The following is a 13,203-nucleotide window of genomic DNA, read 5'->3' on the forward strand; positions in this document are numbered from 1 at the left end:
ATTAGTCACTCCCCCCCCCCCCCGCCCCCCAACACACACAAACTCCAAACCTTTTTGGCAAATCTTGGTAGTAAACAGATGGGGTATCTGTGTTGCCCGGAGACCACTTCATATGTGGAATCCAGTCCAAAGCGAGTGAGAAGGAAGGGGCATATCAGCAACATGACTGAGTGGTTAAGCGCTCTCCTCCTCCTCCTTTTTTCTTCCTCCTCCTCTTCCTCCCCTCTACCCCTTACCCCACTTCTCTTTTACTGCCTTTTTGAATTCAGCTCTGGCTTCGTCATCTATTAACTGTTTAAACTACAGCAGACCACGTCCCTTCCATGACCCTCAATTTTCTCACCTCTAAAATGAGAATAGTGTAGTAACCCATGGGGGTTTTGTGACTATGTGAAATGCTGTTTATAAAGCCCTTTGCGCAATTTCTGACTCACAGAAGGAACTCGTTTGGTTGTTGTTAGCTATTATTTCGGGCAAGGTTAGCAGTCCATGGGAGGGAAAAGGTAGGAGTTTGGGCGGCAAGGACTCAGCAACTACAGGATGAATTCGGAGGAGCTTCATTGGGGGTTATTTGTTCGCCAAAGGGTCTCGGTGGAAGAGCATGAGCTGAGAGGAACTTGAATTTCCATCCCTGTCTGGCCCCTGTGTTACCTTGGCTGATTCGGCCTCTGTAAGCCTATTTTCTACCTTTAACGTGGGCATGACCTCACACAGTGGCCTCGAGAATTAGCCTGCTGGCGCACAGTCCCCTATTCAAGCTGACTTTGACCCCCCCTCCCCCTTCCAGCCGCGTGCGTCGGTCCCGACCCTCTCCTGGTGCTGGGGGCAGGGGCTGCATTACCCCGTTCTCGGTTGCACCCCGGCACCCGGGCTGCCTGGCCGCGCCGACGGCGCCCCCGGAAGGCTAGTGCGGACCAACGAGTCATCAGGCTCTCTTCGGCGTTCAGAAGTCACCGGACCTCACACACCTCCCCAGGTAAGGGGTGTGTGCCCTTCTCTCACCTGGTGCCCCCGTCCTCAGTCTGGGAACCGTGCTGCCGACGGAGCCAGCCGGCTCTCCCCGCGCCCCGGCCCCGAAGTTTCCCGGGCGCCCGAGGGCAGCGGGCGCGCGCGGCGAACGCACGGCGGAGCGGGGCGCTCGGCCTCGCCCGCCCCCCGCCCTCCCCTCCCGGCGGCAGCTGGCCAATGGCGGCCCTCCCCGGGCGCTCCCCCTCCCGCCGCCTCTCCCCCTCCCCGCGCCCTCCCCGCCGCCCGGCTGCCTCCGCTCGCAGCCGGGGCTCGCAGGCTTGGCGGAGCGCACGGCCGGTCGAGCGTCAGCCAGCCCGCGCCGGCCCCGCTCTCCCCGGCCCCCGCCGGCGCCTGCACGCCCCGGGCCTCGCCCCTCCGGCGCTTCCCGACGCGGGGCTCCTGGCCCCGAGGACCGCGCGGCGGCGGCGGCCCCCGAACTTCATCTGAAAGGGAGGAGACGATGGACCCCGTGAGTCAGGTAGGGCGGACCTGGGTTGCGGAGGCGGGGGGGCGCCCCGCGGTCCGGAGAGGCGCCCCAGCCCCTTCCTCACGCTCTCTCTTTCTCTCTCTCGTCTGGCCCGTCCAAAGCTGGCCTCCGCGGGCACGTTCCGGGCGCTGAAGGAGCCCCTCGCCTTCCTGCGAGCGCTGGAGCTGGTGAGTGCGGGCTGTGTGCGCGGAGGGGGGCCGGGCGGCGAGCCGTCAGGTGAGGCGAGGTCCGCAGGGGCGCCCTCCGCTGGCTTCCGCTGCGAGCCCGGGGTTCAGTCCCCGCTCCAAAGACCTCCCCACTTCGCAGGTGCCGTTCCGGGCTGGCGGGGACCGGCTGAAGGGACCCAGCTTGGCCGCGGGAATGTGGACGGGCTTTTGCAGGCGCCCCGAGGTGTCCTCTCGCCTCCCGCTCCCGCGCGCGCAGGGGCTGCTGTCGGGAGCCCCCGGGAGATGGAGAGGTGGGAAGGGGAGCCGGTGGAGGTGAGGCTCCGGGCCTCACCTGCACTTCTGCGCGGGGTAGAGGCGGGGGGGGGGGGGTGAAGGCTGGAGAGGAGGGACTCTCTGAAGGCTGGGCCTCCACTTGGCGGAGCTCGAAAGTTGTTCAGCACTGAGGCAGCTCTGCGCCCGGACTGGGATGCTGGAAGCTTGTGGTCAGCCGCCCAGCGGGAGCTCCAGCGAGGCGCTTCCAGGCTGTGAATGCTGTTGGTGGAGACAGCAGGAGTTCTTCCTTCCACGTTATAATTTCTCTACCCCGGCCACTCCTCGAGGGCTCTAATGATTTTTCCCAGGACAACCTACCCCCCCCCCCCCCCATCCCCCGATGCCCCCAGCCTTCTTGGTCTAGCTTCAGCCACTGGGCTCTCCGAAGTTTTGTTACTCTTTGGCTTTGTACCCCTATTAAAAACAAAAAACAAAAAACAAACATTTTGACAGTCCTCTGGCAACCTGTCTGTTGACAAGCAGGGAGGCACAGAAACAGCTACTCACGGGGCCACAGAGCAATGTTGGTGTTGTTGGCTGGGATGATGGTTATTCAGAGTGAAATCTGCAGGTCGCACATTCTCTCTTGCTAGGAGCTCTGAGAGGCAAGCGGACTTATCTGGACAGAAAGTTCAAAGCCCGTCATGTAGCATTAATCACAGGCCCTACCACTGACTAGCTGGGAAATTATGTAAGAGCGTGCCCCGTCCTCCCTGATCTTAGCTCCAAGGGCTAGCGTGTGGCTTTGGCTACACAACTGTGGTGCGTTTACACGGATGATCTACAGGGTAATCACGTTTGCCTTGTTTGTGGACCTGCATTAAAATGCAGGAATGTATCAGTTTGACATACATCAAGACAGCATTTGGAAAGCTTGAACTAGTGGTTCAGGATGGCCATTATAAAACAGTGGCCCTTACAGCCAGGTTAAACAAAGCCAGCAGGGCTCATGGTCTGGGAAGCTTCCGGTCGCTTTCTCAGAATTCTGCCCACATTCATTCATTCAGCCATTCAGTAAACATTCCCTGTGGAAAAGCAGGGTTTTTTGATCAAAATCAGAACTCCATTGCCAAGCCATTGTGTCTCAAAACAAAATTCAAAGAGTTGACATCAATTTTCTGATATCTCTGATTGTCTCACATTGTCATTTACCTGACACATTGTATTCTTTTCAGTCCTGTGACGGCATCATTCCATGTCACTACTCACCACACAGCCTCTACCAGTATGTTTCCAAGTACAGTAAACCTGGATGAATTTGTTTAAAATGCAGATTTCTGGACATCAGTTCACAATATTGGGAAGATGGGTGCCTGGGAATCTGCATTTTAAACAAGCTCCCTAGATAATTCCTATGCACTTTTAAGCTGGAGGACCACTACCCTAAGCTATCCAGGTTTTTTCCAAAACTCAAAAGCACTTTAAGTTTCCCTTCATCCTCACACCCCAAGCCTGGAAAAAAATGTGTGTCTTTTAACCTCAGCTTAAATATTACCTTCACGAAGTTGTCTCTTATATTGCCTCCTTTTCCTTTCCTCTACCCCAAACAGAATGATTCAACCCATCCTTTGGGCTTCCATTACATTTTATTCATGAGAATTTATCACACTGCATTATAGTTGTTTTTTTCTTGATGTGCGTGGTGAGAGAGAGAGAGAGAGAGCGAGGGAGGGAGAAGGAAAGAGAAAGGGAGAGGGAAAGGATTAGTAGAACATTTATTACACCTAAAATATTTATAGTCTTTCCTCTCTTTTAGGCCTCTAAGGCTATAAGGTGGAATAGCTTATGCTTGCAGATCAGTTACTACATTCTCTTTGTGGAAGAGAGCCTGAATAAGGGACAAAAACAAACAAACAAAAAAGAAACAAGGGGACAAACCAAAACAAAGCTTAAAAAGTCAGAGAAGTTAGTTGATCTACCTTTTTGAAAATCTTTTTTAACGTTTATTTATTATTGAGAGACAGAAAGAGACAGAACATGAGCATGGGAGGGGCAGAGAGAGGAAGAGACCCAGAATCTGATGGAGGCTCCAGGCTCTGAGCTGTTAGCACAGAGTCCGATGCGGGGCTCGAACTCACAAACCCAGCGAGATCATGACCTGAGCCGAAATCAGATGCTTAACCAACGAGCCACCTAGGTGCCCCTTGATCTACCTTTTATAAGTGCTAAGGTGAAGAGGTGAAAGCAGAGAAATAGAAGAAGGTTAGTTACTGAGCAAGTTTAACAAAGTGGAGAGAGAGAAGGAATATCTATGTTACTGTATGCATTAGTAGGAGGAGCCTCTCTGAGCCATCTTTTTCTGTAGGAGATAGTGACAATGAGAGAGCGTGTGATCTCTTAGCAGGAAACTTGTTCTGTTTGTCTCTGTGTTCCCCCCTAGTGCCTTTCAGAGTTCTTGGTAAACAGTTAAGTGATGAGCTAAAGGTGAAAATTGATGATGACAGAGCACTAATAATACCCCAGTTTCTCCTTTTCTATGGAAAGCAGCTTTAAAGTTGGTGCTCCTTAAAATTTTTGAACTATAATCCTTTTGTTTTTCAGTATTTATAAATAAAAGTGTATATAAAGATATATGTTCAAGGATATTGACTGCAACATCATTTGTAGAGGAAAGAGCTGGAAACAGTAAGTCCATTCATAGGAAAATCATTAGTGTGTGATTCATATATGTTATGAAATATTATACTGCCATTAAAAAGAATGAGTTAAATTAATATGCATTGACCTTAAGGTCAGTATATGTAATTGTCTTTGATAAAATTGTCAAGTGCAAAAAAAAGGGTTTCATTCTTAATATTTGACAAAATTAAACAAGTTTAATTAAATTCCATTAAATGGAAACAAGTGGCTTTCATTTTTTTAGTCAACAATTTATTCAATCAGATCTCAAAGTAATGCGCAGAGTAAAATACTATTTTTGTAAAAAATAGAAAAAGGGACATATAGTTGTGTGTGAGAGAGAAAGAGAAACAGATTTGTTTGAGCATAGAGAAAAGCATAGATGTGTACCACAGAACCGTTAAAACTGATTTTTTTTCAAAGGGTATAATTTGAGGTGTAATGGGAAGAGGAGGGGGTGAAGGAAAGCTATGTTATGCAGGAAGAACCACAGGCATGTCACTTGTCTGCAGTTGTGCACAACTGTAATTTTTTAAATAACTTATATTATGAATGATTTCCTATGGATTGGCCATATGAAGTTGTGTTACTTCTAAAGACATCCACTGATATTGAATTTATAGCCTTAGGGTGAAACATGCACTTTATGTGCTCTTTTCTTAGGAAAGGCTCATGGATATAGTAGATTTAAAGTTTAAATAATGTATAAAAGCTAAGCCTTCAGGGGAAAGCTTTAGCCAATTTCAAAGACTTTGAAGCAAAACTTGCAATTCTTAATCTCTACTTAAATGAGGTCAAGGACTTCTCACTATCTTTTGAGTCAAACTCAAAATTCAGGACATAACACTGATCCCAGTGGTCTGTTTCATTTATTCCATGATGATAGAATAGATCCAGCAAATCTCTTAAACTTTGATTTGGAAATGGTAAAAAAAAAAAAAAAAAAAAAAATTTACATTTACCCCATTTCTCAGTCTTACTCTGGAAACTAAGTTAATAGAATCCTGCCTTCCACTGATCACTCTTACTTTGCTACTTCAGTTCTTTGCTGGTTGGACTTTGGTCTTTTTTTTTTTTTTTTTTAAGTATCGTCAGCACATTCTTTCTTCCCTGTACTATTTACAAAGCTCTGAATATATACCTGTGGATTTATGTGTACTAGAATGTGGCAGACCCCAACACATCTCCATCACCCAGGACCAGAATTAGTGTAGATGTAAGGGCATCAAAAGGACTTCAACTCCACAAATGATATTCAGCACAGTCTTCCAGCATCATGATGCTGCAAGTCCGGATTCTGTCCCTATAGAAATTCCTGCTAGGTCAAATTGCCTGATTCCTCTAATCCTTACTCTTTGACATCCATCTCAAACTGTGCTATACCATTTCTGCAACAACCCTGAACTTCACATTTCCATTCTGCTTTTCCTTTCTGCCTTCCCAAAGGAAGCCAGCCAATCCAGAGATGCAGTATGTCTGACAGATGAGCCATAGGGGCTACTACTTCATGTAAATGGAGGCACCTGCTTTGCATAAACTTCATCCCTGAATCTAAGTTCTCAAATATGTTTTCCAAACAAACAGAAGACAACATTCTGCTTACTTGATACTAATAGCGTTTATAATCATGATTGGTAGTAACAAAATAAAGCAATAATATAGTTAATAAGATATAATATATAATTAACATGATGTATCATCATTTTGAACACTTAATGGGAAAAGGAACGAGAGCTACCTTTCTCATGCAGGCTTCATGTGAGGCGCTATATTTTAGTGCTTTCAATACATCAGCACATTAAAATCTATATGACTAACATTTCCATTTCGCCATGAAGCGCAGGGACTTAACTAACTGATCAAGAACAAAATTGTGGGAAGTGGCAAAGCCAAGATTTGAGCACTCTCACTCCCAACTGTAATGCTGCACTTTTCTGCCTTCTTCAGTGTGGCAGGCACCTGCTGTATCTTATCTCTAATCCTCAAAGAAATGTTAAAAGGCAGATACTATCCTATTTGCAGTGTTTATCTCACCCACTAAGATATATTTTTGAAGGCTTTTCTGAAAATGCCAAGGAGGGTTTGCATTTAGAGACGAATATAACAGACATCAGTTGTCATTTATATTGTTTTATTTTTTATGTTGGTTATTAATTGACCAAGGTCGAATAGTTTCTAATTAAAAATTAGTATCTCTTCATTTAAAATACATAGAAAAAGACTATGATTATAAAGCCAATAACTTAATCTCATTTTGTGGTCCTTTTTTTTTTTTTTCTATTTTCTTAAAAAAAATCTGTGTGTATGAGTCAGACAAGTCTTTCTTTTTTTCCTAAGTATAAACAAGACAGGGAATTCTAACATGCGAGATATTTAAATTATGAGCAGCAATCTGTCATTGAGGGCCTGATGTAATTTCAAAGCTACATTAATGTGGATTTAATTATAACTTTCTAGCCTCTCAATTAGTGACAAAAATCATGTGTGATTGGAATATGAATCAATAAATACACTTTTCATAAAAGAGCAACTCCCCAGTATGCTAATGGATTCATCACTTAATGCACTTCCAAGTTTATTAAGACCGTTGGTGTTTGGCCCCATAAATACAGAAAAAAAGAGAAAAATGTTACTTATGGATTTGAATCCTGATTTTATTTTTCACTAGCATGGTGACCTGGGACAATTTATTTAATTTCACTAGACTTTATTTTTCTCATCTCTAAATTGGATTGATAATGGCTCCTACTTCAAAGGGTTGCCATAATGATTAAATGACTTAATGAAAGTAAACCCCCTTGCACGGTGCCTGGGCTATAAAAAGCGCTCAACAAATTATGAAGGTGGTGATGATGATGATAATGATGATAATGATTTGGGTGATTCTGGGGATGATGAAAAAGGAGAAAGTAGAAATCCATTGGAAGGTAATTTAGAACGTTATGGAAACCTCTTGCGAGTTAGAATCTTGGCAAAATTCAGAAGTAGAAAATCTGTATTCACCTTGCATGTACCTCTTTAAGCCCCTCTCTCTGTATACCATGCTATCATGGTTGGGGGTTTTTGTTGTGTTTTCTTTATTTTTATCATTGCATAAATGATTCTTCAGGAACTTGCCCTTGGAGTATCTGCATTTCAAAGAACATTGCAGAGAGGTCAGTGTGGAACCTACAGGAAAAGGTCTCTTGAAAGAATTGCAGGCAGTTGGTTCTCCAGAGTTTTTTGTTGAGGTGCAGGGAGAGAATCTTCCTCATTTTTCTTAAATCATAATCCATAGACATTGCTTATGTTTGGAAGAGTTACATGTATCCAACTGAATTCGCCAGATTGTAGATGAAGGCATTCATAGGATCAACCTCAGGCAGTTATTAACCACACCCTAATACCCAGCTACACCTGGCACTTGGGAGTCTCCCAGGGTAGAGACTCCCTCATGCTCAAGTAGAGACAGTGTTCTTCGTTCTCTGTTCCCCAGAGGATTTACATCTCTTCCTGACCCAGGTAAGGGGGAAACAAACAAACAAAACGTTCGGTCTCCTAGGTGGCTCAGTTGGTTAGGTGTTCGATTCTCAATTTTGGCTCAGATCATGATTTCACGGTTTGTAAGATCAAGTCGCGATTCAGCCTCTGGACTGACAGTGTGGAGCCTACCTGGGATTCTCTCTCTCACTTTCTCTCCTTCCCTCTCTCTCCCTCTCCCCACTCTCAAAGTAAATAAACTTCAAAAAGAAAAGAAAAGGTCACGTGTTAATAGAAAAAAAAAATAGTCCCTAAGGAATATGTGTAGAAATACATGACTTTTCTTTGAGTCTTCATCTTCTTCAGGCATGTGTTTGACTTTGGCTATATTTGTAATTATTCTTGTTCATTCTATTATCCTTTCTTTGAGAACCTCAGTTTCCTCACCTGAATACTGGGGCAATACCCTTTGCTTCTCACAGTGTTGTAAATTTTAAGTGAGATCAGGCATGTAAAATACTTTGTAAACTATTAAATGTCCTCTAAAAGTAAAGATAATTGCAATCATCATGATGGTAATGATAAATACTTTTTTCCAGTCTAAATGACTCTGGGCAGCGCCTGGGTGGCTCAGTCGGTTACGACTTCAGCTCAGGTCATAATCTCATGGTTCATGAGTTCGAGTTCCGCATCAGGTCCTGTGCGGACAGATCAGAGTTGGAGCCTGCTTCAGATTCTGTGTCTCTCTCTCTGCCCCTCCCCAGCTGGCACTATGTCTCTGTCTCTCTCAAAAATAAGTAAATGTTAAAAAAAATTTTTTTAATGACTCTGGGCAGCATAAGATAACTGACCTAGTGTGAAGGTTGAGGCATAAAGTATGAGCACCTGATCTCTATGAGTGGTTGAGTCCTTCCCAACCACCAACCTCCCTCCAGTCTCTCATATTGAAATCCAGTTTCTTGCTCTGTACACATTTCACATTTCTTAGATGTTTTGGTGATGGTTTCTTGCTGATCTGATGGACTTTTGCAAATGTCTCTTCCTCTGCATGGAATACCACCATTCTCTTCTAACCCAGCCCTATTTAGCTGACAAATTCCTCTTGTCCCTTGAGGTGTCAGCTTAGGTGTCACTTCTCTTGGGAGGACCTCTCTGAGTAGGCTGGTTCCACTGGAAGAAGTCAGCCTCCTGATGGCTCCCCAAGCACATTCTTTTTTTTTTTTTTTTAAGTTTGTTTATTTTGAGAGAGAGAGAGAGAGGCAAAGATAGAGAGAATCCTAAGGAGGCTTCGCACTGTCAGTGCAGAGCCCAATGTGGGCTCAAACCCATGAACCGTGAGATCATGATCCAAGGCTAAATCAAGAGTTGGACGCTTAACCTACTGAACCACCCAGGTGCCCCATCCCAAGCACATTCTTTAATGGCTTGTTTGCATTTTAGCTTCTCAGGCAGACTAAATGCTCCATCAAGACAAGTTGTCTTGTTCATTACTAGATTCTAAGTGTCTAACACTGTGCTTGACACATAGTAAGAACAACTCTTACTATGGAGATGTTTACAAATCCCATCAAAACATCAGACAGTAAGTGCTCAGTAAGTATTAGGTGAAGGAAGAGGGGGGAAGAAGAGAGGGAGGAAAGAGAATAAAGACTGAATAAATGAATCCTTGAGAACACATTGGATGTGGTGTAAATTCGCCTTCATGATTTTCATTGTGAGGAGGAATCCTAAGGACTCCTATAGAAGTAATTGTTCAGCTGCTACTTTTGGTTGTGGAGCAGAGTAACTCACCTAGGCCGAGTCAACTATTAAAAGAAAGACAGGAGTTGTAGACATCCTCACTGTACAATAAAGGAGGTGAACTCTTACAGCAATACAAGTGTGAGGGCAATAACCAAAACACAACAAAAGTGTGAGGAACGAAACAGGAGTAGGTCTCATGTCTTGTGTTCAGGACAATGAGGACAACTGCCTTACCAAGAATGTTGCCATTATTGTGTTTTGACCACTGTCCTGCTTCATCTCTTTGTGTTCCCTGTCTCTTCCCATTTACCCCATTCTTTCCCTGATTCTAATCTAATGTCCTAAGAGAAGGGATATGATCGGTTCAGCCAATAATTCTTTCAGTGTGGACACAGCTATCAGCCCCAGGCCATAGCAGGCTATGGATTGGCTGCCCATGGATCAGACGCCCACTGTTGGCTCTGTCACAGCCTGAATGAAAAGGATCATGAGACTCAAAACATGTCTTCCTTCATTGTTCTTTCAGGGGAAGAGTGGGAGGAATAATTCTTGAAGTCATCGGCACGGTAGGCATAGTAAGAAGTTTACATGTCTAGTGGAAGAATACATCGTTGTTTTATGAGTACACCTTCCATTAAGGTAGTGCTGGCAGTTTTCTCAAGATGTTATGTCTTTGATATCTGGGACCAGCATTCCTGGTAATGTTATTCGAGGGGGTGTACCTTTGGCTCTTCAGCTTACAGGGCTCCAGAGCTTAGGCCAACTTGTTCATCACCTCTTCTTTAAAGGAATGATGAGGTCTTGTCTGTGTTAGAGAATCAATTTGTGAAGGAAAATGTATTCCTTCAAACCACATGCACTTCATTTTTTAATTGAGCTCTGGCCCTTAATGTTAGAATACTACATTAATTACTACATTAACTAGTTCTTGTGCTTATTCCTGTGATAGAAAACAGGAACGCACTAATGTGGTTTTTTTGTTTGTTTGTTTTTAGTTTAAGATTCTTATCCCACTTAATTTTTTTTTGTCCTGAATATCTACTCATGGAAGAGTCATTGGCTTGCCTGGTGTGATAGGTGCTGTTTGTTTGAGGGAGAGGAGGAGAGAAATTGGTTGACAAGCAAGAATCACCATGAAAAAAGGCAGCATGGTGGGTGAAGGAGCCTGGGCTTTGGCATGTGCCTTACACTGGAAAACTGGCTCTTCTTCCCAGCCATGGAAAGTGGAGGTGACTGCATAATCATGCTGTTCTTCAGGGTCTGCAGCCATCGAAGGAGGAATGTAAGTGTCACATCTTTTGGTCGCCATAAGGGTTAAGTAAGATAATGTTTGCAAAACCTTCAGCACAGTGTCTAGTCCATACTAAGTCTTCCTAACTGTAACTAAGGAAGAGATTGTTAAACTTGATGATATGTTACCTATAAATGCACTTAACATTTCTAGCACAGTATAAACATGAAGTTTGCTCAATTTATTATTGCCATATTATCTTTTGTTTCTGTTATTATCTCTCTGTTGTGAGCACATTGATTGTGAGATGATCATAAAATAGATACAAGTAATATGAATACTAATACGTAGAGACAAGCATTTTAATAAGTGCTATACATGTATTATTTCATTTAATCTCACAATCACCTTTGAAGGACCAAGCAATAATTCCTTTTTACAGATGAAGAATCTGAGGCCTAGAGAGATCAAACTACTTGCCTAAAGTCATACAGCTAGTAAGTGACTAGAGCCAGGATTTGAACCTAGGCAATTGAATGGCAGACTCCTTCATCTTAATCATTTTTTCCATCTTAGCTCGCATTAATAGCGACTACTCATTACCCTTAGGTCTTGAAATTAAATGATTTCTCCAGTGAAAACAGTGGGAACAATATATATCATTCCTTCTTAAAGTCATGTCTTCTCAATCCCAATTCAGGTCCCTTTTCACTATCATGCTACCAGAGCACAAACAAAATTTAAATGTCTCCATAATGACTAGGGATGTCCAAACCCTCTTAGGGACCTTTTTACTCCTCAAAAATATTCCCATTCCCTGATGAAGATTTGCTGATCTTGGGTCTCTTTTCTAACAAAATCTTTTTTTATTTAATTTTTAATGTTTATTTATTTTTGAGACAGAGTGTGAGCAGGGGAGAGGCAGAGAGAGAGAGAGACACACACAGAATCCGAAGTAGGCTCCGGGCTCTGAGCTGTCAGTACAGAGCCCTACACAGGGCTTGAACTCAAGAATTGTGAGGTCATGACCTGAGCTGAAGTCTGACACTCAACTGACTGAACCACTCAGGCGCTCCTCTAACACAATCTTTATTCACTGATCTATTGTATAAAGAAATCACGTTCAGGAATGTGTTGTGAAAACATAATTATGAAGAGTTCTGTAGAATTCAGAAAGGATCTGGATATTTAGCAAGATGTGAACACTTAAATTCTTTTTCGGTGCCTGATAAATTACTCAAGCCAAAGGTTCCATCGTGGAGGCAGAAGGAGCAAATGAATTTTGTCTTTGCCTTGTGTGTGTGTGTGTGTGTGTGTGTGTGTGTGTGTGTGTGTGTGTGGGCTGCCATTCTTTGGATTTGTTAGTTTGAAGGATTTGTGTGCCAAATAAAAAGACATACCCCCTATGGCTTTAACAAGAAGTGCTCACATATCCATCTGGTCTACCATGAGACTGCCTGGCTATGCTTTCATGCCCTTAATTCACCTGATGGTTTTGCCTGCACCTGATAGACAGTTGGCATCCCCCCTGGGCTCCTTCCTGAAGCTGGGATCCAAAAGAACTGAGAAGGCAGAAGGGTTAGATTGAAAGAAAGAGCAATACCAGGAAATTACTAGGTATGAACCCATGAACTGAGTGAAGAATGGCAAATCCCGGGAGATATTTAAGCTGGAAAATGGTGTAGCTGGATAAGTAGGGATTATCATGATGACTTAAGAGTGTGCTCACTTAGAGCCACAAGCTTGAGTTCAGTCACAGAACTTGGATGAGTTCATAGGTAAATCAGGTTTGCTGAACTTCCAATTTCTAGGGATTTTACCTATAGCAAAAATATGTTTAAAAGATAAAAATGAATCTGTGGCTCAACGTTTAGACAATTCCCTTCATCTCCTTGAGCTATAAAATGAGGATAATATCCATTAACACAGTGCTGTGGAATAAAATGAATTAACATGCATGAAGTTCCTATCAGAGGGCGCAATAAATATTGACTAACCCTGAATCTAGAACACTAGACCTCAGGTGTCCAGGGAATCTTTCCTCTTTGGGCAGTGCCTGATGTGATACCTTTAATGTTCTTCTCTGGCTGCAGTTGTTTGAGGAAAGGGGGGAGGCTTATTTGCATGTTTCATAATCCTCTACTAGAATTTATATAAGAACTTCTATTGCCAGAAAA

At 43.7% G+C, this 13,203-nt stretch overlaps 1 protein-coding gene and 1 long non-coding RNA gene across 4 annotated transcripts in view; one reads left to right on the forward strand and one right to left on the reverse strand.

Moving 5' to 3' along the window:
- LOC109279066 (uncharacterized) overlaps nucleotides 1-1,172 on the reverse strand; it is a 236,446-nt gene extending 235,274 nt beyond the window's left edge. For all 3 annotated transcript variants that reach the window (XR_008420572.1, XR_008420573.1, XR_002085995.2), the window contains exon 1: nucleotides 1,003-1,172. This is a non-coding gene — a long non-coding RNA (uncharacterized LOC109279066). The remainder of the gene's footprint in view (nucleotides 1-1,002) is intronic.
- A 162-nt stretch (nucleotides 1,173-1,334) lies between these two features.
- Nucleotides 1,335-13,203, forward strand: part of SYNPR (synaptoporin) — a 311,982-nt gene continuing 300,113 nt past the window's right edge. The window contains exons 1-2 of the mRNA XM_019469833.2: nucleotides 1,335-1,486; nucleotides 1,597-1,662. Coding sequence (XP_019325378.1) covers nucleotides 1,469-1,486; nucleotides 1,597-1,662 — 84 coding nt within the window. The 5' untranslated portion in view covers nucleotides 1,335-1,468. The remainder of the gene's footprint in view (nucleotides 1,487-1,596; nucleotides 1,663-13,203) is intronic.

The sequence above is a fragment of the Panthera pardus genome, unplaced genomic scaffold (assembly GCF_024362965.1).
Source record: "Panthera pardus isolate Hobbes unplaced genomic scaffold, ASM2436296v1 HiC_scaffold_8, whole genome shotgun sequence".
Taxonomy (NCBI): domain Eukaryota; kingdom Metazoa; phylum Chordata; class Mammalia; order Carnivora; family Felidae; genus Panthera; species Panthera pardus.